Here is a 26,183-nt window from a genome sequence, read left to right as displayed (position 1 = left end):
AATGCTGAAAAACAGCAGGCGCGTTTGTCAAACCAAATGGCATCACCAGATTTTCAAAATGACCCTCAGGAGTATTAAAAGCCGTTTTCCACTCATCCCCTTGACTGACTCTTATGAGGTTGTACACCCCCTGAGGTCAAGCTTAGAGAACCACCTAGCACCAACCACCTGATTGAACAGATCAGGTATCAGCGGAATAGGGTATGGGTCACGAACCGTAATCTGGTTTAACTCCCTGAAATCCAGACACTGGCGTAATCCGCCATCTTTCTTCTTAATGAAGAAAAAACCCCCCCGCCACAGGCGAGGACGAAGGCCTGATGTGCCCTTTGCTCAGACTCTCAGCGATGTAGTCTTTTAAGGCTTGCCTCTCAGGACCAGAGATGTTAAACATCCTAGCTTTCGGCAATTTGGCCCCTGGTTTTAGCCTAATAGCGCAGTCATAGGGACGATGTGGTAGCAATTCTGAACAACCCTTCTCAGAAAACACATCTGCGAAATCCAGCAGAGACTCAGGAATACTAGGAGTCTCAGCGGACACACACGTGGCCAGGCAATTCTCCTGGAAGAATCCGCTCCACTGGATGATGTCCTGAGTTTTCCAGTCAATCACCGGGTTGTGCATAGCCAACCATGGAAAACCCAGAACCATTTGAGCAGGAAGATTACTGAGCACCTTACATGTAACTTGCTCCGCATGTAGCACCCCAATGTGGAGTTTAACTTCAGCCACAAACTCAGTAATCTCCCCCTGTGGGAGAGGAGCGGCATTGATGGTGACCACCCGGATAGGATGAGGCAGTTTTTCGATCCTGAAACCGGCTGTGCGCGCAAACTCCTCATCAATGAGATTAGTGGCAGAACCACTATCCACAAACACAGAGATAGGCAGCTCTCTGCCAGCGACCACAACCTTGGCAGGGAGCATGCATTGAGAAACCACTATGGAGGATATGCATAAGCTCAGATCGGCCTCCTCCACACCCTCTGAGCTTAGTAGTTTTCCGCCGTTGCGCTTTTCTTAGACAGCAGATGACAAGTATTTACATAATGACCAGTTTTACCACAGCAAAAACAGGCTCTCTGCTTCCTGAGCAAAGGGGCTCGATGCTTAACATGTGACACCCCAGCGATTTGCATAGGCTCCGTGGGCTCACCTGCAGCAACCTCACGTGTACCTACGCTCTCTCCCATAGGCGGCGTCTCTTGCACCCCCTGACGCAAACGGTGATCAATGCGGGTAACAAGACTCAGTGGACTCTAGAGAAGCAGGAGTCTCATACATCAGAAGAGCTTTTTTAACCCTTCCTGAAACCCCATGAACAAACTGACTCCGCAGCGCAGGATCATTCCACTGTGTGTCTACCGCCCAGAGGCGAAATTCAGAACAGTAATCCTCCGCCATACGCTCCCCCTGGCGGATAGCGCGAATTTTAGATTCTGCTAGAGCCATTCTGTCAGGATCCTCATAAATGAGTCCAAGAGCAGAAAAAAATTCTCCACTGAGTTAAATGCAGCAGAATCAGATGGTAAGGAAAACGCCCATGCTTGAGGGTCCCCATTCAGTAGTGACAACACCAGGCCCACACGCTGAGCCTCACTACCTGAGGAGATCGGGCGCATATGAAAATATAGTTTACAAGCTTCACGAAAAGTAACAAATTGACTGCGTTCCCCAGTAAACCTTTCAGGTAAAGGAAACTTTGGCTCAGCAACTCTGCCTGCAGATTCAGCTTGCACATTAGATACTACTAGACCCTGTTGCTGAACTGCCCCCTTCAGCTCAGTGACCTGTAGGGACAGCGCCTCCAACTGGCGGGTTATGGAAGTCATGGGATCCATGGAATACAAAAAATATTGGCCGATTATAATGTCACGGGGATACTGGGTAGACTACAACTGATTACCCGGGCCCCTGCAATATCCCTCAGGCTAGGGAAACCCTGTCTGTCCCTCTCCCAGAGTTTACACTGAAGGTGTGCATGTCTGGGCCGCCAGCCCTCTCCCTGATTCCTGCTTCAGAACTGAAACCTCCACCCACCACCCAGTGATAAGACCTCACACCAACCCCTACTGAAAGCACAGACAGGGAAAAGTAAAAATGCAACACGCCGCATACACACTAAGGAAGACACTATAATGTGCACAGGGCAAAACAAAACACAAATGTAGGAAGGAGAAATATGACAAAGGATAATACACCACCAGATACGATATTTTCTCTCCAAGACCACCACTTAGAACCGAGATCACCAGGCACAAGACACAAGCTATAATCGGCGACACCCAAAGCCCAGCAAAACTATTTAAAGGCAGTGGGCGTGACTCAGCCTCCAACCCGAGTACCAGCCAGATTAACCCCGGATAATCTGGATCAAATCTAGCCGGCGCCACTGAGCATATAGTGGACGAATGAGGAATTACCGCTGTCTGTCGGACGCCCTAGTGTGAATAGCGTCCGACATGACAACTGAGCAGTTGTCATCATTTGTGAGGCATTTTGTCTGACTTTGGACTTTTTCAATGCTCCTGCATGGTTGTTACTGATTCAAGTTTATATTGCATTTTACTTATCGAGGCATGCATTCCAAAAAAATCACAATGCAACCTAAACATAAGAAAAACAATAATAGCATACTGGAAAAAAAGGATTACAAAGTACAATAGGGCAAAAAACAGAAACCTAATTACAAAACAAAATAATTTAATTCATGTCGGAAAAGAGAATTTTATATATCCAGATTTCTTCTTTTTTCAACAGGATTTTTTCTTTCCTCACCTCTACAATTTTCATACCGTTAATAAATTGCCATAAAATGAAAATGGATAGTTTTGTGTCATGATGGTGAACGAAATGTGAAAAGAGGCTTGTTATCGCCAACTTTTCCAATGTCCCTTGTATGTTTCCTACATGAACCTTATTGCATCGGGATCCACTTATATTTTATATAAGTTTATTGTATTTTCTAACCATGACGTACAAAGCCATCCACAACCTGTCTCCTCCATACATCTGTGACCTCGTCTCCCGGTACTTACCTACACGCAACCTCCGATACTCACAATATCTCCTTCTCTACTCCCCTCTTATCTCCTCTTCCCACAAGCGTACACAAGATTTCTCTCGCGTATCACCCCTACTCTGGCACCCTCTACCACAACACATCAGACTCTCGCCTACCATCGTAACCTTCAAAAAGAGCCTGAAGTCCCACCTCTTCCGACAAGCCTACAACCTGCAGTAACCACCGATTGACCAAACCGCTACATGACCAGCTCTATCCTCGCCTACTGTATTCTCACCCATCCCTTGTAGATTGTGAGCCCTCGTGGGCAGGGTCCTCTCTCCTCCTGTACCAGTTATGAGTTGTATTGCTAAAGATTATTGTACTTGTTTTTATTATGTATACCCCTCCTTACATGTAAAGCGCCATGGAATAAATGGAGCTATAACAATAAATAATAATAATAATCTTGAGACCATAAAATCTCATTTTTCTTTTTCACATTTTTTGTTCTTGTGTTATTTTAAAGTGAACCTGGCAGCCTAAACTATGGGCAGTATGTATCAGGCACTAGTTGTATGTTCGATCTTAGTCAGGTATGCTTGACTCAAACGTCGTTGTTTGTATGGGGGGAGACCTGTCACTTCAGGGCAGCGGCGGGAAGAGCCGCAAGTGACCCACATGAATCTGCATGTCTTCAATCAACCGTGTGGATTCACCGCGTCCAATGCATTGTACAGGTGAAATTTATCTTTTGGAGGCTCTTGTTTCCGCAAGATAAATAGACATTCTGCGTTTTGGAAAGACTTGCCGCATGTAAATGTCTGTGGGTGAGCTGCGAGCGTCTCTGGACACATAGTGGACATGGGATTTCTTGAAATCTCATGCACTAGGCTGCAACATCTGGACGCTGCACAAGTACGCAGCATCCAACCCGCAGCGTGTACTGATCGTGTGCACATACCCTAATTCCAGAGAAATCCACTTCATCTTAATATGTAAATGAGCTGTTTAAGATCTATGGGCCGAATATAGATCTTCCTGAAAATCCAGCTACAGAGCCAATTTTAAATGAAAGGGGGGCAATACCAGTGTGAGACATGTAGATCAGGAGAGCAGACTGTCAGTTATTTTAGGTCTCAAACTGGTAACGCCACATTTAATTTAAATGGAGGGAGATTTCATGGAGATCTAGATCTTGACATCTCATTTTTCTTTATATAGAAAAAAATGTGGATTCTTCTGGAATAAAAAATCTGATTACAGATATCAAGGTATCAATTTATTCAATTTCCAATTGCCTAAATGCCCATATTGACAGCTTAGTAAGGCTGATTGTTACTAACGCATTCACTTTTAATAAAAATGTTGGAATGGTCTCATAGGTAACAAACTTCCAAAATGTAGTTTTGAATGGCTTTTTAGGGGTGAATTTCTTAAAATCGGGTCACTTTTGGATGTTTTTTTTTTTTTTTATTGGCATTGAAGCCTTTCAAAGCCCCTTAAAAAGTGGTGTGGTCCATAAAAAGATAGGTTTTGTGAATTTATTGGAAGAAATTAAATATTCTTTCTAAACGTGTAACCCTGCAAACATACTAAGGAAATAACGAGATATGGTAACTATTTTTATTAACTATTTTTTGTGGTCTATTTATTTTAAAAGGGTTGTTTACTACTAGGACAACCCCTTCTTAATCTGAATGTTAGCCCCTGTTAACATAAAAGCACTTACCGGTATGCCCACCTCCCATGCCGATGCCGTTCTAGCGGTGTCTGCACTCGCTTTCCCATCACTGCATATTGTCACATAAGCCCTACGCCCAATCAGTGCTGGCCTCACTGTCCCTGCCTTCGGACAAATCAAACATTAAAAGGAGGTTAGAGAGCTGCCGCAGCCCTGACTTCCTGTTGATGTTGGATGTGTCCACAGATGGGGACAGTGAGACTGGCATATGAGGCCAGCAGTGACATAATGTGATGTGTGCCCTGGGAAAGTGAGTGTAGACTCCGCTGGAACGGGCCCACACAGGAGGGTGATTATAAGTGTTTTTATTTTAATAGGGGCAAATATTCAGATTGAGTAGGGGTTGTCCTAGTAGTGGACAACCCCTTTAAAGGTCATAAGAAGTCAGTTCAAAAATTGCAATTTTTCTTTTTAAACTATCATCTAATTTTATGTATTGTAAATAAAGGCAAATCATATCAATTCACCACTAACCTAAAGTAAAATGCATTACAAAAAAAAAATTCCAGATTCGCCACGACTGAAAGAAACTTTCCCGAACTATTACCTAGTAAAGTGACAGCTGTCAGATTTGAGGCAATAGCAGGTTTCAGTGGGTAGAGGTTACTGTTAGGGGACTGTTCACTTTTTTTCCCCTTGTTTGAAAACTGACATAAAAAAGTTATCAGTGTTAAAATGTTAATATTATTTGTGTTTTCAGAGCGGCAAGCTAGTAACAAAAATGTTTCAGAAGATTCAGGAGCTCATAGATGACAAAGATGCTCTTGTATTTGTGTTAATAGATGAGGTAAGTCCCCTTCTAATGATGCATTTCCTTTAGAGAAAAAAACAAATGCCTGCAAGATTTCTCAATAGCTTTTCATTCAGCTGTGCAATGAATTAAAGGGAACCTGTCACCCCCAAAATCGAGGGTGAGCTAAGCCCACCGGCATCAGGGGCTTATCTACAGCATTCTGTAATGCTGTAGATAAGCCCCGATGTATCCTAAAAGATGAGAAAAAGAGGTTATATTATACTCAACTGGGCAGGCGGTCCGATCCGATGGGCGTCACGGTCTGGTCCGGGGCCTCCCTATCTTCATAGGATGACGTCCTCTTCTGGTCTTCATGCTGCGGCTCCGGCACAGGCATACTTCGTCTGCCCTGTTGAGGGCTCTGGGAAAGGTCGGAGAGGTCCGGCACATGCGCACTGCAGTACTTTGCAGACAAAGTACGCCTGCGCCGCAGCGTGAAGACCAGAAGAGGACGTCATCTAATGAAGATGGGAGGCGCCCAAACCAGACCGCGACACCCATCTGACCGGGACCGTGTCATGATCTCCATGGCCAGAGAACTAGCATAAGCCTCAATAGGAACAAGCTCTTGGAAGATGTAACTATACTGACCATGAACTAAACCTACCGCATCATCTAGAAGTAGCCAGGTAGCATGTCCTACTTTTTATCCCTATATGCCCAGCGCCGGCCGGAGAACTAAATAATGCTAGCAGAGGGAAATATAAGACCTGACTCACCTCTAGAGAAATGCCCAAAAAGGAGACAGAGGCCCCCCACATATATTGGCGGTGATATGAGATGAAACAACAAACGCAGCAGGAAAATAGTTTTAGCAAATTTGAGGTCCGCTTTCTAGATAGCAGAAGACAGAAAGCATACTTTCATGGTCAGTAGAAAACCCTAACAAAACACATCCAGAAATTACTTTAGGACTCTGGCATTAACTCATAATACCAGAGTGGCAATTCCTGATCAACAAGAGCTTTCCAGACACAGTAACGAAACTGCAGCTGTGAACTGGAACCAAAATACAAAAACAAAACATGGACGAATGTCCAACTTATCTAGTAGATGTCTGGGAGCAGGAACAAGCACAGAGAGGCTTCTGATAACATTGTTGACCGGCAAGCATCTAACAGAGAAGCCAGGTTATATAGCGACACCCAGATCTAATCAGAACAGGTGAACAGGGAAGATGATGTCACAAGTTCAATTCCACCAGTAGCCACCGGGGGAGCCCAGAATCCAAATTCACAACAGTACCCCCCCCTCAAGGAGGGGGCACCGAACCCTCACCAGAACCACCAGGGCGATCAGGATGGGCCCTATGAAAGGCACGAACCAGATCAGAGGCATGAACATCAGATGCAGTGACCCAAGAATTATCCTCCTGGCCGTATCCCTTCCACTTGACCAGATACTGGAGTCTCCGTCTGGAAACACGGGAGTCTAGGATTTTTTCCACAACGTACTCCAACTCACCCTCAACCAACACCGGAGCAGGAGGCTCAACGGAAGGCACAACCGGTGCCTCATACCTGCGCAATAACGACCGATGAAAAACGTTATGAATAGAAAAGGATGCAGGGAGGTCCAAACGGAAGGAAACAGGGTTAAGAATCTCCAATATTTTATACGGACCGATGAACCGAGGCTTAAACTTAGGAGATGAGACCCTCATAGGGACAAAACGAGAAGACAACCACACCAAATCTCCAACACAAAGCCGAGGACCAACACGACGGTGACGGTTGGCAAAAAGCTGAGTCTTCTCCTGGGACAACTTTAAATTGTCCATCACCTGCCCCCAGATATGATGCAATCTCTCCACCACCGCATCCACTCCAGGACAATCCGAGGATTCCATCTGACCGGAGGAAAATCGAGGGTGGAACCCCGAATTACAGAAAAACGGGGACACCAAAGTGGCAGAGCTGGCCCGATTATTGAGGGCGAACTCCGCCAATGGCAAAAAAGCAACCCAATCATCCTGGTCAGCAGACACAAAACACCTCAGATATGTCTCCAGGGTCTGATTAGTCCGCTCGGTCTGGCCATTAGTCTGAGGGTGAAAAGCAGACGAAAAAGACAAATCTATGCCCATCCTAGCACAGAATGCCCGCCAAAATCTAGACACAAATTGGGTTCCTCTGTCAGAAACGATATTCTCAGGAATACCATGCAAACGAACAACATTTTGAAAAAACAGGGGCACCAACTCGGAAGAAGAAGGCAATTTGGGCAGGGGAACCAAATGGACCATCTTAGAAAAACGGTCACACACCACCCAGATGACAGACATCTTCTGAGAAACAGGCAGATCTGAAATAAAATCCATCGAGATGTGTGTCCAAGGCCTCTTAGGAATAGGCAAGGGCAACAATAATCCACTAGCCCGAGAACAACAAGGCTTGGCCCGAGCACAAACGTCACAAGACTGCACAAAGCCTCGCACATCTCGTGACAGGGAAGGCCACCAGAAGGATCTTGCCACCAAATCCCTGGTACCAAAAATTCCAGGATGACCTGCCAATGCAGAAGAATGTACCTCAGAGATGACTCTACTGGTCCAATCATCAGGAACAAACAACCTATCAGGCGGACAACGATCCGGTCTATCCGCCTGAAACTCCTGCAAGGCCCGCCGCAGGTCTGGAGAAACGGCTGACAAGATAACTCCCTCCTTAAGAATACCTGTGGGGTCAGAGTTGCCGGGTGAATCAGGCTCAAAACTCCTAGAAAGGGCATCCGCCTTAACATTCTTAGAACCCGGTAGGTACGATACCACAAAATTAAACCGAGAGAAAAATAATGACCAGCGCGCCTGTCTAGGATTCAGGCGCCTGGCGGTCTCAAGATAGATCAAATTTTTGTGGTCAGTCAATACCACCACCTGATGTCTGGCCCCCTCGAGCCAATGGCGCCACTCCTCAAACGCCCACTTCATGGCCAAAAGCTCCCGATTCCCAACATCATAATTCCGCTCAGCGGGCGAAAATTTACGGGAAAAGAAGGCACAAGGCCTCATCACGGCGCAGTCAGAACTTTTCTGCGACAACACTGCCCCAGCCCCGATCTCAGAAGCGTCGACCTCAACCTGAAAAGGAAGAGTCACATCAGGCTGACGCAACACAGGGGCAGAAGAAAAACGGCGCTTAAGCTCCTGAAAGGCCTCCACAGCATCAGGGGACCAATTAGCAACATCAGCACCCTGTCTAGTCAAATCGGTCAATGGCTTAACGACATCCGAAAAACCAGAAATAAATCGACGATAAAAGTTGGCAAAGCCCAAAAATTTCTGAAGACTTTTAAGAGAAGAGGGCTGCGTCCAATCACAAATAGCTTGAACCTTGACAGGATCCATCTCAATGGAAGAGGGAGAAAAAATATATCCCAAAAAGGAAATTCTCTGAACCCCAAAAACGCACTTAGAACCCTTGACACACAGAGAATTAGACCGCAAAACCTGAAAAACCCTCTTAACTTGCCGGACATGAGAGTCCCAATCATCCGAAAAAATCAGAATATCATCCAGATACACTATCATAAATTTATCCAAAAAATCGCGGAAAATATCATGCATAAAGGACTGGAAGACTGAAGGGGCATTAGAAAGACCAAAAGGCATCACCAAATACTCAAAGTGGCCCTCGGGCGTATTAAATGCGGTTTTCCACTCATCCCCCTGCCTGATCCGCACCAAATTATACGCCCCACGGAGATCAATCTTAGAGAACCACTTGGCCCCCTTTATGCGAGCAAACAAATCAGTCAGCAACGGCAATGGGTATTGATATTTAACCGTGATTTTATTCAAAAGCCGATAATCAATACATGGTCTCAAAGAGCCGTCTTTTTTTGACACAAAGAAAAAACCGGCTCCTAAGGGAGATGACGATGGACGAATATGTCCCTTTTCCAAGGACTCCTTTATATATTCTCGCATAGCAGTATGTTCAGGCACAGACAGATTAAATAAACGACCCTTTGGGTATTTACTACCCGGAATTAAATCTATAGCACAATCGCACTCACGGTGCGGAGGTAGTGAACCCAGCTTGGGTTCTTCAAAGACGTCACGATAATCAGACAGGAACTCAGGGATTTCAGAGGGAATAGATGATGAAATGGACACCAAAGGTACGTCCCCATGAGTCCCCTTACATCCCCAGCTCAACACAGACATAGCTCTCCAGTCAAGGACTGGGTTGTGAGACTGCAGCCATGGCAATCCCAGCACCAAATCATCATGTAGATTATACAGCACCAGAAAACGAATAGTCTCCTGGTGATCCGGATTAATACACATAGTCACTTGTGTCCAGTATTGTGGTTTATTATTAGCCAATGGGGTGGAGTCAATCCCCTTCAGAGGAATAAGAGTCTCCAAAGGCTCTAAATCATACCCACAACGATTGGCAAAGGACCAATCCATAAGACTCAAAGCGGCGCCAGAGTCGATATAGGCGTCCGTAGTAATAGATGACAAAGAGCAAATCAGGGTCACAGACAAAATAAATTTAGACTGTAAAGTGCCAATGGGAACGGATTTATCAAGCTTTTTAGTACGCTTAAAGCATGCTGATATAACATGAGTAGAATCCCCACAATAGAAACACAACCCATTTTTCCGTCTAAAATTCTGCCGCTCGCTTCTGGACAGAATTCTATCACACTGCATGTTTTCTGGCGTCTTCTCAGTGGACACCGCCAGATGGTGCACTGGTTTGCGCTCCCGCAGACGCCTATCGATCTGAATGGCCATTGTCATGGACTCATTCAGACTTGCAGGCACAGGGAACCCCACCATAACATCCTTAATGGCATCAGAAAGACCCTCTCTGAAAGTAGCCGCCAAGGCACACTCATTCCACTGAGTAAGCACAGACCATTTACGGAATTTTTGGCAGTAAATTTCAGCTTCATCTTGCCCCTGCGATAGGGACATCAAAGTTTTTTCTGCCTGAAGTTCCAAATGAGGTTCCTCATACAGCAAGCCCAAGGCCAGAAAAAACGCATCCACATTGCGCAACGCAGGATCCCCTGGTGCCAATGCAAAAGCCCAATCTTGAGGGTCGCCGCGGAGCAAGGAAATCACAATCCCAACCTGCTGTGCAGGGTCTCCAGCAGAACGAGATTTCAGGGACAAAAATAACTTACAATTATTTCTAAAATTCTGAAAGCTAGATCTATTCCCTGAGAAGAATTCCGGCAAAGGAATTCTCGGCTCTGATACCGGAGCATGAACAACAAAATCCTGCAAACTTTGCACTTTCGTGGCGAGATTATTCAAACCTGCAGTTACACTCTGTAGATCCATTATAGACAGGTGAACATAGAGCCATTCAAAGATTAGAAGGAGAGAGAAAAAAAAAGAAAGACTGCAGCATAGACAGACTGGCAAGTGATCCAATTAAGAGCACACTAACTACTAGAGAGAAAAAAAAAAAAAAAAATTTTCAGCAGACTTCTTATTTCTCTCCTTTCTCAGCCAAGGATTTTAACCCTTTAGTGGGCCGGTCAAACTGTCATGATCTCCATGGCCAGAGAACTAGCATAAGCCTCAATAGGAACAAGCTCTTGGAAGATGTAACTATACTGACCATGAACTAAACCTACCGCATCATCTAGAAGTAGCCAGGTAGCATGTCCTACTTTTTATCCCTATATGCCCAGCGCCGGCCGGAGAACTAAATAATGCTAGCAGAGGGAAATATAAGACCTGACTCACCTCTAGAGAAATGCCCAAAAAGGAGACAGAGGCCCCCCACATATATTGGCGGTGATATGAGATGAAACAACAAACGCAGCAGGAAAATAGTTTTAGCAAATTTGAGGTCCGCTTTCTAGATAGCAGAAGACAGAAAGCATACTTTCATGGTCAGTAGAAAACCCTAACAAAACACATCCAGAAATTACTTTAGGACTCTGGCATTAACTCATAATACCAGAGTGGCAATTCCTGATCAACAAGAGCTTTCCAGACACAGTAACGAAACTGCAGCTGTGAACTGGAACCAAAATACAAAAACAAAACATGGACGAATGTCCAACTTATCTAGTAGATGTCTGGGAGCAGGAACAAGCACAGAGAGGCTTCTGATAACATTGTTGACCGGCAAGCATCTAACAGAGAAGCCAGGTTATATAGCGACACCCAGATCTAATCAGAACAGGTGAACAGGGAAGATGATGTCACAAGTTCAATTCCACCAGTAGCCACCGGGGGAGCCCAGAATCCAAATTCACAACAGGACCGCCCCTGAGTGAGTATAACCTAACCTCTTTTTCTCATCTTTCAGGATACATCGAGGGCTTATCTACAGCATTACAAAATGCTGTAGATAAGCCCCTGATGCTGGTGGGCTTAGCTCACCCTCGATTTTGGGGGTGACAGGTTCCCTTTAAAACATGTACATTGACAGCATATAATATAGGACATGCTAGGATTGTTTGATTGTGAGACGGATTGTTCTCGCCAATAGTTAGACATGTCTGGCTATATAGCATGCCACACGGCAAACTCTTAGATTAGTCTGATACTTTACAGTTTCTATAGTATGCATCTCCTCCTCCTGCATGGGCCCAAAAGTCCCTGCTGGGTTGTTCATTAGCAGATCTCCAGGGGGGTTGGGATGTCCGTCACTCATAATCTTCCTCTGCTCCTGTCTTTTAAATGTGTCAGGCAGTAGCAGAAAATATACAGAAAGTCGGAAAAATGGCACTTTAAGATAGTGACCTAATTATATTTAGTTTTACAATTTTCACTCTTCTTTGTACTTACAGCTAATTATTCCTAATGTGGAACTATTTGGTGGATAAATAGAAGCTATAAAAACACAATGAAGTTCTGTTGATCTTTATTCAAAATATTACATCAATCCTGTGTAGCTTCTCCACAGTGTAATGGTTAGTCCTTATCGTAGACCTATGGTGTTGGTAACTTTTATTTCTAAGTGGTAGTTAATTAAATCCAAAAAAACACATCTAAAGAGGTTTTATCCACAGTACTCATGGATAGTGTACTGCACAATTGGACAGGTTAAGATTGGGCAGTCTCTTCTCCTACTACAATTTGCTTGATGTTCATCATAAGGTATGTTCACACTGGGCGTTTTTGCTGTGTTTTTTATGCTAATTTTCAGCTGCTTTTTACAGTACTAGCAAAGCCTATGAGATTTCAGAAATCTCATGCATACACAATTTTTTTTTTTTTTTGTCATCAGGATTTTGTGCTTTGCTGCTTTTTTTGGACACAGAGCATGTCACTTCTTTCACCTTTTTTGCAACGTTTTTCAATGGGTGTTGAAAAAAATGCCGGTATCATTATTTGCAGCTTTTTTCTGCAGAAAAGTCATGGACATTAGCATCGACAAAGAGACAAAAGTTAGCCCAAAAAACGCACCAAAAATGCACCTAAACCTCTATTTTTGCCGCAGCTTCTTTCCTGCCAAGAAATCGGGTGGGAAAAAAAAGCTAGCACACCAATATCAATATGACTCTAATGGAAGTGGCACCCAGTTTAATACTTTACTTTCTGGTAGTTCTATACTGTTGCACTATGTCCTGATGTAACAGATATTTGAAAATCTGCTGCATTTTCATACGTTAAGCATTTTTTCCAGCAACAGCTTGACGCAAGTCTTGAAAATCCCTTTTGATGCAGATTTTACAACAAAATCCTAGTACTGTACTGCCAGTAGTCTTTACATAATTATCCATATCCATTTTCTGCCCTTTGTAGACAACATGCGCAAATGAGCCCAGTGACTGACTGACTGCAGAGACTATGTTTGTGGTTAATGTGATATTACCACAGCTCTCATAACCAATCACCTGAGTATCATTGAAGATGCATTGCCGACCTAGAAATAATTAAAACCAGTTGTGTTACTTCTCCCTAACGTGGGTGCGCCAATGGCATAAAGAAAGCTTACAGTGGAGAACCTTTTAACTGCAATTCATCTGTCAGCTGACTCATGCTCTCCAAATTGTGGGCAGCATGACCAGATGAGTTGCTGTTGTCAAGTATGTTTTGCTCTGAATTGCTGCACCATTTCAATGAAGTGATAATATGAAAAGTCATCATGGAACTAGGAATTTCGGATGACTTCCAATGCAGGTTACTAGCCTTCAGTGCTGGCCAGTGCAGGGATCTGTCAATTATGGGGAGCAGGGCTAATAATCCAAGACTCTTAATCCAAGTCTGGAGTAAAATTTACACATCTGAGATAATGAAGCCAGACTCTGGTTCATGTTGCCCCTTGTATGTGCTTGAATCAGCTTTAAATAATGCAATATGAGATTAAAGCTGAATCTCATTAGTGTAAAAGACACTAGGATGTTGGGAATGCACAAGTTAAAAAAAAAAAAAATTAGCTGATATGCATTGTAAACCCCTTCACCCCCGGAGCTTTTTTCGTTTTTGTTTTTCGCTCCCCTCCTTCCCAGAGCCATAACTTTTTTATTTTTCCGTCAATATGGCCATGTGAGGGCTTATTTTTTGCGGGACGAGATGTACTTTTGAAAGATACCATTGGTTTTACCATGCCGTGTAACGGGAAGCTGGGAAAAAATTCCAAGTGTGATGAAATTGCAAAAAAAGTGCAATCTCACACTTGTTTTTTGTTTGGCTTTTTTGCTAGGTTCACTAAATGCTAAAACTAACCTGCCATTATGATTCTCCAGGTCATTACGAGTTCATAGACACCTAACATGTCTAGGTTATTTTTTATCTAAGTGGTAAAAAAAAATTCCAAAGTTTGCTTAAAAAAAAAAATTGCGCAATTTTCCGATACCCGTAGCGTCTCCAATTTTCGTGATCTGGGGTCAGGTGAGGGCTTATTTTTTGCGTGCCAAGCTGGCGTTTTTAATGATACCATTTTGGTGTAGATACGTTCTTTTGATCACCCGTTATTGCATTTTAATGCAATGTCGCGGCGACCAAAAAAACGTAATTTTGGCGTATTTGTTTTTTTCCTCGCTACGCCATTTAGCGGTCAGGTTAATCCTTTGTTTTTATTGATAGATCGGGCGATTCTGAACGCGGCGATACCAAATATGTGTATGTTTGATTTTTTTTTAATTGTTTTATTTTGATTGGGGCGAAAGGGGGTGATTTGAACTTTTATATATTTTTTATTTTTTTTTATATTTTTAAACACTTTTTTTTTTAAATCTTGGCATGCTTCAATAGCCTCCATAGGAGGCTAGAAGCATGCACAACTCGATCGGCTCTGCTACATAGAAGTGAAGTACAGATCACCTCTATGTAGCAGAAATCCAGGTGTACTTTGAGCTCCGACCACAGGGTGGCGCTCAAAGCAATCGGCCATCAATATCCATAGAGGTCTCAAGGAGACCTCTGGTTGTTATGGCAATGCACCGCTGACCCCCAATCATGTGGAGGGGGTCAGCGGTGCGAGCAGTTCCGGCCACGCGGCCGGGAGCGCTAGTTAAATGCCGCTGTCAGCGCTTGACGGCGGCATTTAACTAGTTAATGGGCGCGGGCAGATCGCGATTCCGCTCGCGCTCATTGCGCGCACATGTCAGCTGTACAAAACAGCTGACATGTCGCGGCTTTGAGGTGGGCTCACCTCCGGAGCCCACCTCAAAGCAGGGGATCTGCCAGCTGACGTACTATTCCGTCAGCTGGCAGAAAGGGGTTAAAAAAAAAATCATTTAGGCTAAAATACCTAGCTTTACATAATTTCTGATTTACAAAACTTAATCTGTTGCTCAAATTTAGGTTGAAAGCCTTACTGCAGCACGAAGTGCATCTAGAGCTGGCACTGAACCTTCTGACGCTATTCGTGTAGTGAATGCTGTTCTAACTCAGATAGATCAAATAAAAAGGTATGTGTTTTTTACTCTTTGAAACCCTGCTGCAAGCTGTGATTAAGGACCACAAAGGTCAAAATGTGTTGCCTTATCTTTTTATTGTTTCCCTCTATTCCTCATGGAGTCCTGCTGTGTGAATTGTTCCTGATTTTATCTTTATTGTAATAATAACTTTTTTTTATGGATTAAGTGAGTGCTGGTCTTTTCCTGGACGTCCTGTAGAAAGGACCTCTGTCTTCTAATGATGGGTCATTCTTTAAGGCCCCGTCTCACATAGCGATTTACCAACGATCACGACCAGCGATACGACCTGGCCGTGATCGTTGGTAAGTCGTTGTGTGGTCGCTGGGGAGCTGTCACACAGACAGCTCTCTCCAGCGACCAACGATCAGGGGAACGACTTCGGCATCGTTGAAACTGTCTTCAACGATGCCGAAGTCCCCCTGCAGCACCCGGGTAACCAGGGTAAACATCGGGTTACTAAGCGCAGGGCCGCGCTTAGTAACCCGATGTTTACCCTGGTTACCAAAAAAAACAAACAGTACATACTCGCCTTTCGGTGTCCCTTACCGTCTGCTTCCTGCTCTGACTGAGCCGCCGTACAGTGAGAGCAGAGCGCAGCGGTGACGTCACTGCTGTGATCTGCTCTCACTTTCCGGCCGGCAGTCAGTCAGAGCAGGAAGCAGACGGCAAGGGACCTGACGGACATCAGATGGTGAGTATGTGCTGTTTGTTTTTTTTTACATTTATGCTGGTAACCAGGGTGTAAACATCGGGTTACTAAGCGCGGCCCTGCGCTTAGTAACCCGATGTTTACCCTGGTTACCAGTGAAGACATCGCTGGATCGGTGTCACACACACCGATTCAGCGATGTCAGCGGGACCTCAACGACCAAAAAAAGGTCCAGGCCATTCCGACACGACCAGCGATCTCACAGCAGGGGCCTGATCGCTGGTACGTGTCACACATAGCGAGATCGCTACTGAGGTCGCTGTTGCGTCACAAAACTAGTGACTCAGCAGCGATCTCGCTAGCGATCTCGCTATGTGAGACGGGGCCTTTAGTCGCCATCTATCTGATCTAACATAATCTGCAGTGTATGTGAAACTTCTCCAGCTGGTGTTATCAATGCATATGTCAGAGCTCTGCTGTCTGATTACCCTGGACCAACTGTTCCTTCCCTGTCCCTAAGGCTATGACCGCTCCCCAGATAACTTATGATGGTGAAGATGCGGGGCCACGTACCTTGCTGAACTCCAAAATCAGCCCTATATCTGTCCTTTCCCCCACCACTTATGATGGTGAAGATGCGGGGCCACGTACCTTGCTGAACTCCTAAATGAGCCCTATATCTGTCCTTTCCCCCACCCAGGGAAGTGGGGAGTAATAGTTTGTGTATACACAAGCCACAATAACAAGGGAGGAAAATAACCATCATATAAATATGCACTCATAGACAACCAAGAACACAGGAGAAAAGGAAGGAAAACCAAATGGAGAATGAGGATTTGCACGCAGCCAAAGCACCAAACAGTCACAGATCAACACTCCAAATGCCTCTACCAACAACCGGCACCTCCACTTCACACCAGGCAGTATAAGACTATCACTGGCAATCCAGATAATATAATATTGTGAGTCAGTGACAGGTGTTGTATGCGAGGGACTGTATGTGTCCCCCAGGATGCGCATAGAAGGGTAATAAGACCGCTGGAGTGCATTGCATTCACAGATATAGCTGTGGTTGCAATGCAGAATAAAAGTGAGTTTGGTCTTGAACAAGCTATTTGTCTAAGGCAGATTTAAGAAAACCCGGCATGGGCTTTATTTTTGAAGCCAACTACAGGATAGTAGTGGGGCAGTTCACTCCCTCCATTCCGAGTCTTACAAGTGACCCATGGCCACAGATTCCATTTAAAAACCCTGCATCAAAGAGTTGAGAGTGTCAGTCTTGGTTTGCAAATTGCAGAGCATGTGGCTCTGAAAGGCCCAACCTGTGTGAAGTAACATAGAGCCAAGCGAAGCCAAAAGGCCTGGCACCCCCCAGCATGACAGTGGTGCAGTCGCCCACGGCAAACGGTCTCATATACGGACTGTCTTGATTTTCTGCTGCAATCCGGATGATACCATTTGTTTTCCATTTGTGAGTACGTTGGACATTAAAGACTCTTTGTTTTGAACTTGGTCCTGTGGTCACTACCTGTCTGTCACACTGCACCAACCCCACTGCACTACCTTATATGGTTTGCGCACATGTCATGAGGAATTTTGGTCCACTCCTCTTTGCAGATCATCTCAAAATCATTAAGATTTTGAGGCTGTCGCTTGGCAGCTCGGAGCTTCAACTCCTTCCATAAGTTTTCTATGGGATTAAGGTCTGGAGACTGGCTAGGCCACTCCACGACCTTAATGTGCTTCTTTTTGAGCCACTTCTTTGTTGCCTTGGCTGTATGTTTTGGGTCATTGTCTTGCTGAAATACCCATCCACAACCCATTTTTAATGTCCTGGCGGAGGGAAGGAGGTTGTCACTCAGGATTTTACGGTATATGGCTCCATCCATTCTTCCATTGATACGGTGAAGTAGTCCTGTACCCTTAGCAGAGAAACACCCCCAAAACATAATGTTTCTCCCATGCTTGACAGTGGGGATGGTGTTATTTGGGTCATAGGCAGCATGGTGCCCCAGATCGATGTCGATTAACAGTCATTTTATATTTCTTCCATTTTCTTACTATTGCATCAACAGTTGTCTCCTTCGCACCAAATGTCTTACTTATGTTTTTGTAGCCCATTCCAGCTTTGTGCAGATCTATGATTTTGTCCCTGACATCCTTATAAAGCTCTTTGGTCTTGCCCATGTTGTAAAGGTTAGAGTCTGACTGACTGAGTCTGTGGACAGGAGTCTTTTATAAAGGTTACTATGTAAGACAGCTGTCTTTAATGGAGGTAATGAGTTGATTAGGAGTGTCTAACTGGTCTGTAGGAGCCAGAACTCTTAATGGTTGGTAGGGAATAAAATACTTATTTCTCACTGCAAAATTCAAATAAATTTATATAAATTTATATTTATATAAATTTATATATTATGTAATTTATATAATTTATACAATGTGGGTTTTTGGGAATTTTATTTTGGATATTCTATCTCTCAATGTTAAAATTGACCTACCCTTAAAATTCTAAACTGTTCATGTCTGTCAGTGGGCAAACTTACAAAATCAGCAAGGGATCAAATACTTATTCACCCCACTGTATGTGTACTTATGTATTTAGGTACAGTACAGACCAAAAGTTTGGACACACCTTCTCATTTAAAGATTTTTCTGTATTTTCATGACTATGAAAATTGTACACAACACTGAAGGCATCAAAACTATGAATTAACACATGTGGAATGATATACTTAACAAAAAAGTGTGAAACACCCTAAAATATGTCTTATATTCTAGGTTCTTCAAAGTAGACATCTTTTGCTTTGATGGCTGATTTGCACACTCTTGGCATTCTCTTAATAAGCTTCAAGAGGTAGTCGCCGGGAATGGTTTTCACTTCACAGGTGTGCCCTGTTAGGTTTAAAAAGTGGGATCACTTGCCTTATAAATGGGGTTGGGACCATCAGTTGTGTTCTGCAGAAGTCTGGTGGATACACAGCTGATAGTCGTACTGAATAGACTGTTAGAATTTGTATTATGGCAAGAAAAAAGCAGCTAAGTATAGAAAAACGAGTGGCCATCATTGCTTTAAGAAATTAAGGTCAGTCAGTCCGAAAAATTGGCAAAACTTTGAAAGTGTTCCCAAGTGCAGTGGCAAAAACCATCAAGCGCTACAAAGAAACTGGCTCACATGAGGACCGCCCCAGGAAAGGAAGACCAAGAGTCACCTCTGCTTCTGAGGATAAGTTTATCCGAGTCACCAGCCTCAGAAATCGCAGGTTAACAGCAGCTCAGATTAGAGACCAGGTCAATGCCACACAGAGTTCTAGCAGCAGATACATCTCTACAACTACTGTTAAGAGGAGACTTTGTGCAGCAGGCCTTCATGGTAAAATAGCTGCTAGGAAACCACTGATAAGGACAGGCAACAAGCAGAAGAGACTTGTTTGGGCTAAAGAACACAAGGAATGGACATTAGACCAGTGGAAATCTGTGCTTTGGTCTGATGAGTCCAAATTTGAGATCTTTGGTTCCAACCACCGTGTCTTTGTGCGACACAGGAAAGGTGAACGGATGGACTCTACATGCCTGGTTACCACCGTGAAGCATAGAGGAGGAGGTGTGATGGTGTGGGGGTGCTTTGCTGGTGACACTGTTGAGTATTTATTCAAAATTGAAGGCATACTGAACCAGCATGGCTACCACAGCATCTTGCAGCGGCATGCTATTCCATCATTTGTTTCAACAGGACAATGACCCCAAACAGGCTGTGTAAGGGCTATTTGACCAAGAAGGAGAGTGATGGGGTGCTACGCCAGATGACCTGGCCTCCACAGTCACCAGACCTGAACCCAATCGAGATGGTTTGGGGTGAGCTAGACCGCAGAGTGAAGGCAAAAGGGCCAACAAGTGCTAAGCATCTCTGGGAACTCTTTCAAGATTGTTGGAAGACCATTCCTGGTGACTACCTCTTGAAGAAGTATATAATTCCACATGTGTTAATTCATAGTTTTGATGCCTTCAGTGTGAATGTATAATTTTTATAGTCATGAAAATACAGAAAAATCTTTAAATGAGATGGTGTGTCCAAACTTTTGGTCTGTACTGTATGTATACATATATGTGCGTGTATATATAATATATATACACTGCTCAAAAACACAAAAGGGAACACTTAAATAACAGAATATAACTCCAAGTAAATCAAACGTCTGTGAAATCAAACTGTCCACTTAGGAAGCAACACTGATTGACAATCAATTTCACATGCTTGTGTGCAAATGGAATAGACAACAGATGGAAATTATTGGCAATTATCAAGACACGCTCAATAAAGGAGTGGTTCTGCAGGTGGGGACCACAGACCACATCTTGGTACCACTGCTTTCTGTCTGATGTTTTGGTCACTTTTGAATGTTGGTTGTGCTTTCACACTTGTGGTAGCATGAGACGGATTCTACAACCCATACAAGAGTCTCAGGTAGTGCAGCTCATCCATGATGGCACATCAATGCGAGCTGTGGCCAGAAGGTTTGCTGTGTCTGTCAGCGTAGTGTCCAGAGGCTGGAGGCGCTACCAGGAGACATGGAGGGGGCCGTAGGAGGGCAACAACTCAGCAGCAGGACCACTACCTCAGCCTTTGTGCAAGGAGGAGCACTGCGAGAGCCCTGCAAAATGACCTCTAGCAGGCTGCAAATGTGTGTGTGTCTGCACAAACGGTTAGAAACTGACTCCATGAGGATGGTCTGAGTGCCCGATATCCACAGATGGGGTTGTGCTCACAGCCCAACACCGTGCAGGACGCTTGGCATTTGTCACAGAGCACCAGTATTGGCATATTCGCCACTGGCGCCCTGTGCTCTTCACACATGAAATCAAGTTCACACTGAGCACATGTGACAGGCGTCACAGAGTGTGGAGACGCCGTGGAGAGCGATCTGCTGCCTGCAACATCCTTCAGCATGACCGGTTTGGCAGTGGGTCAGTAATGGTGTGGGGTGGCATTTTTTTGGAGGCCCGCACAGCCCTCCATGTGCTCACCAGAGGTAGCCTGACTGCCATTAGGTACCGAGATGAGATCCTCAGACCCCTTGTGAGACCATATGCTGGTGTGGTTGACCCTGGGATCCTCCTAATGCAGGACAGTGCCAGACCTCATGTGGCTGGAGTGTGTCAGCAGTTCCTGCAAGATGAAGGCATTGAAGCTATGGATTGGTCCACCCGTTCCCCAGACCTGAATCCGAGTGAACACATCTGGGACATCATGTCTCGCACCATCCACCAACGTCATGTTGCACCACAGACTGTCCAGGAGTTGGCGGATTCTTTAGTCCAGGTCTGGGAGGAGATCCCTGAGGAGACCATCCGCCGCCTCATCAGGAGCATGCCCAGGAGTTGTAGGGAGATCATACAGGCACGTTGAGGCCACACACACTATTGAGCATCATTTCCTTGTCTTGAGGCATTTCCACTGAAGTTGGATCAGCCTGTAACTTCATTTTCCACTTTGATTTTGAGCATCATTCCAACTCCAGACCTCCATGGGATATTAGTTGTGATTTACGTTGATAATTTTTAGGTTTTGCTGTTCTCAACACATTCCACTATGTAATGAATGAAGATTTACAAATGGAATATTTAATTCAGTAATATCTATGATGTGGGATTTTATTGTTCCCTTTAGTTTTTTGAGCAGGGTGTGTGTGTGTATATATATATATATATATATATAATTTGTGACCGCTCAATACAGGAAGAAGCTGTGGCGCCGGGGAACCAGGGACTGCACCACGCCAGGAGCAGGTGAGTATAATGGGGAGGGGGAGAGCTGCGCGATATTTGCCTCTCCTCGTTCCAGCCGCCGCTCCGTCTTCAGTGTCTTCTGCAGTGACGCTCAGGTCAGAGGGCACGGTGACGTGGTTAGTGCGCGCCCTCTGCCTGAACGTCAGTGCTGAAGACGGAGCGGCCGCCGGAAAGAGGAAAGGTGAATATTTAAAGTGCCGGGGGTCTGAGCGACGAGGGGTGAGTATGTGATTTTTTTTTTTTTTTTTTTTTTTTTTTTAATCTCAGCAACAGCAAATGGGGCAAGTGTCTTTATGGAGCATCTTATGGGGCCTTATTCAACATTTGTGCAGGATTATATGGGGCAAATATCTTAATGGAGCATCTTATGGGGCCATAATTAACGTTTGTGCAGCACTATATGGGGCAAATATCTTAATGGAGCATCTTATGGGGCCATAATTAACATTTGTGCAGCACTATATGGGGCAAGTGTCTGTATGGAGCATCTTATGGGGCCATAACGTTTGTGCAGCACTATATGGGGTAAATATCTCTATGGAGCATCTTATGGGGCCATTATTAACCTTTATGGAGCATTATATGGGGCGTATTTTGTATGGAGCATCTTATGGGGCCCTTCATGAACTGTATGGAGCATTATATGGGGCTCCTGATTCAATATGGATATTCAAAAACACTTAACCTACTGATGTCTCAATTAATTTTACTTTTATTGGTATCTATTTTTACTTTTGAAATTTACTGGTAGCTTCTGCATATTCCACCCTACGCTTATACTCGAGTCATTAAGTTTTCCCAGTTTTTTTGTGGCAAAATTAGGGGGGTCGGCTAGTACTCAAGTGTGTGTGTGTATATATATATATATATATTATACAGAACAGATCAAAAGTTTGGACACTCCTTCTCATTGAAAGACTTTTCTGTATTTTCATTACTCCAAGCTCCTCTCGTCTTCTCGTCCGACTACATGCACCACCGACCCCATTCCCTCACACCTCCTCCAGTCTCTCTCTCCAGTCGTCACAACTCACCTAACTACAATTTTTAATCTCTCCCTTTCCTCTGGCATTTTTCCTTCCTCCTTCAAACACTCTATCATTACTCCATTACTAAAAAAAAAACCCACCCTTGACCCATCATGCACAAACAACTACAGACCGGTCTCCAATCTCCCCTTCATCTCAAAACTCCTGGAGCGCCTAGTATACTCCCGCCTTACCCGTTACCTCTCCACTCATTCCCTCCTAGACCCTTCACAGTCCGGGTTCCGCCCCCTAAATTCGACAGAAACTGCACTCATCAAGGTGACCAATGACCTTCTGACTGCAAAATGTAACGGTGACCACTCTCTGCTCATTCTCCTCGATCTTTCTGCAGCTTTTGACACGGTTGACCACCCTCTCCTACTCTCTAGGCTCCAGTCACTAGGCATTAAGGACACTGCTCTCTCCTGGTTCTCTTCCTATCTTTCTGAACGCTCCTTCAGTGTTCCGTTCTCCGGCTCCACTTCATCTCCTCTTCCTCTCACTGTCGGGGTACCTCAGGGCTCAGTCCTTGGCCCCCTTCTCTTCTCCCTCTACACGGCCCCAATTGGACAGACCATCAGCAGATTTGGCTTTCAGTACCATCTTTATGCTGATGACACACAACTATACACGTCATCCCCTGACCTTACCCCCGCTGTACTACAGAATGCCACTGACTGTCTGTCCGCAGTCTCTGACATCATGTCCGCTCTCTATCTGAAACTCAACCTCTGCAAAACTGAACTTCTTCTGCTCCCGCCTTCTACTAACCTCCCTAAATCTGACATTTCCCTCTCCGTGGGTGGCACCATAATAACACCCGTCTGGGTGTTATGTTTGACTCTCATCTCTCCTTCACCTCCCACATACAATCTCTTGCCCGCTCGTGCCGCTTACACCTAAAGAGCATCTCTAGAATCCGCCCTTTTCTCACCAATGGAGACAACAAAAACTTTCACTGTCTCCCTAATCCACTCCCATCTGGACTACTGCAACGCTCTATTAATTGGCCTCCCCCTCACGCGACTTTCCCCTCTCCAGTCTATCCTTAATGCGGCAGCCAGGGTTGTCCATCTGGCTAATCGTTACTCGGACGTGTTCGCTCTTCGCCAGTCGTTACACTGGCTGCCCATTCATTACAGGATACAATTCAAAGTACTTGTTCTCACCCACAAAGCTCTCCACAGTGCGGCACCCCCTTACATCTCCTCCCTCATTTCTGTCTATCGGCCTAGCCGACCACTGCGCTCTGCAAACGACTTTCGACTAACCTCTGCACTAATCCGTACCTCCCACTCCCAACTCCAAGACTTCTCCCGTGCTGCGCCAATCCTCTGGAATGCTCTACCCCAAGATATTAGAACCATCCACAACTTGCATAGTTTTAGGCGCTCGCTCAAAACTCATTTGTTCAGAGCGGCCTATCACGTTCCCTAATCAAACTCATTGTATGTTTGTGGGTGTGTAGCCCATTCACACACACACACACTATATCCACCTACCCCCCACTCCCTGAAGATGGCTGGACCATCATTGTAAATACATCATTGTAAATACACACCTGTACTTTGTATCTCCCCACCTCATTGTAGATTGTAAGCTCTCACGAGCAGGGTTGTCTTATTTTGTCTTATTTTATTTTGCTTTATTACTGTATTGTTTACATTGTTACCCATGACTGTTGTGTTTGAAACTGTTAAACTGTAAAGCGCTGTGGAATATGTTGGTGCTATATAAATAAAGATTATTATTACTATGAAAATTGTAAATTCACACTGAAGGCATCGAAACTATGAATTAACACATGTGGAATTATATACTTTACAAAAAAGTGTGAAACTGAAAATGTCTTATATTCTAGGTTCTTCAAAGTAGCCACCTTTTGCTTTGATGACTGCTTTGCACACTCTTGGCATTCTCTTGATGAGCTTCAAGAGGTAGCCACCGGAAATGGTTTTCACTTCACAGGTGTGCCCTGTCAGGTTTAATAAGTGGGATTTCTTGCCTTATAAATGGGGTTGGGACCATCAGCTGTGTTGAGCAGAAGTCTGGTGGAGATACACAGCTGATAGTCCTACTGAATAGACTGTTAGAATTTGTATTATGGCAAGAAAAAAGCAGCTAAGTAAAGAAAAACAAGTGGCCATCATTACTTCAAGAAATGCCCCCAAGTGCAGTTGCAAAAACCATCAAGCACTACAAAGAAACTGGCTCACATGAGGACCACCCCAGGAAAGGAAGACCAAGAGTCACCTCGGCTTCTGAGGATAAGTTTATCCAAGTCACCAGCCTCAGAAATCGCAGGTTAACAGCAGCTCAGATTAGAGACCAGGTCAATGCCACACAGAGTTGTAGCAGCAGACACATCTCTACAACAACTGTTAAGAGGAGACTTTGTGCAGCAGGCCTTCATGGTAAAATAGCTGCTAGAAAACCACTGCTAAGGACAGGCAACAAGCAGAAGAGACTTGTTTGGGCTAAAGAACACAAGGAATGGACATTAGACCAGTGGAAATCTGGGCTTTGGTCTGATGAGTCCAAATTTGAGATCTTTGGGTCCAACCACTGTGTCTTTGTGCAATGCAGAAAAGGTGAATGGATTGACTCTACATGCCTGGTTCCAACCGCGAAGCATGTAGAAGGAGGTGTGATGGTGTGGCGGTGCTTTGCTGGTGACACTGTTGGGGATTTATTCAAAATTGAAGGCATACTGAACCAGCCTGGCTGCCACAGCATCTTGCAGCTGCATGCTATGTCATCCGGTTTGCGTTTAGTTGGACCATCATTTATTTTTCAACAGGATAATGACCACAAACACTCCTCCAGGCTGTGTAAGGGCTATTTGACCAAGAGGGAGAGTGATGGGGTGCTACACCAGATGACCTGGCCTCCACAGTCCCCAATCGAGATGGTTTGGGGTGAGCTGGACCCCAGAGTGAAGGTAAAAGGGCCAACAAGTGCTAAGCATCTCTGGGAACTCCTTCAAGATTGTTTGAAGACCATTCCTGGTGACTACTGTTATGAACTGGTGGCATAGGAGCAGCATGGACGAGCTCTGGAGTAGGTGGCTGTTGTGAATTCCGCTCTTGGGCTCCCTCCGGTGGTTGTAAGTAGCACTTTTGTGAATTCTGCTCTTGGGCTCCCTCCTGTGGTTTTGAGTGGTATAGCTGCTTCTTGGATTTAGCATCAGCAGCTGCTCCCACTGATCGTCTTTCTGGCTCGGCTATTTTAGTCTGGCCTTATTCCTCAATCAATGCCAGTTGTCAATTGTTCCTGCTTGGAACCACTGCTCTTTTGGATTTCCCTGACACTCTGTCCAGTTCAGCAAAGATAA

General features: G+C 44.7%; 1 protein-coding gene across 5 annotated transcripts in view; it reads left to right on the top strand.

Annotated features, from left to right (window-relative positions):
• Positions 1-26,183, top strand: part of TRIP13 (thyroid hormone receptor interactor 13) — a 191,653-nt gene that overhangs the window by 113,040 nt on the left and 52,430 nt on the right. For all 5 annotated transcript variants that reach the window (XR_013216910.1, XM_077269527.1, XM_077269524.1 and 2 more), the window contains exons 9-10: positions 5,450-5,536; positions 15,273-15,379. Coding sequence is in view for 4 of the 5 variants with exons in the window: in XM_077269527.1 (XP_077125642.1) it covers positions 5,450-5,536; positions 15,273-15,379 (194 nt within the window). In the remaining variant the exon portion in view is untranslated. The remainder of the gene's footprint in view (positions 1-5,449; positions 5,537-15,272; positions 15,380-26,183) is intronic.

The sequence above is a fragment of the Ranitomeya variabilis genome, chromosome 6 (genome assembly GCF_051348905.1).
Source record: "Ranitomeya variabilis isolate aRanVar5 chromosome 6, aRanVar5.hap1, whole genome shotgun sequence".
NCBI lineage: Eukaryota > Metazoa > Chordata > Amphibia > Anura > Dendrobatidae > Ranitomeya > Ranitomeya variabilis.
This window is presented reverse-complemented; position numbering and strand designations above follow the sequence as displayed.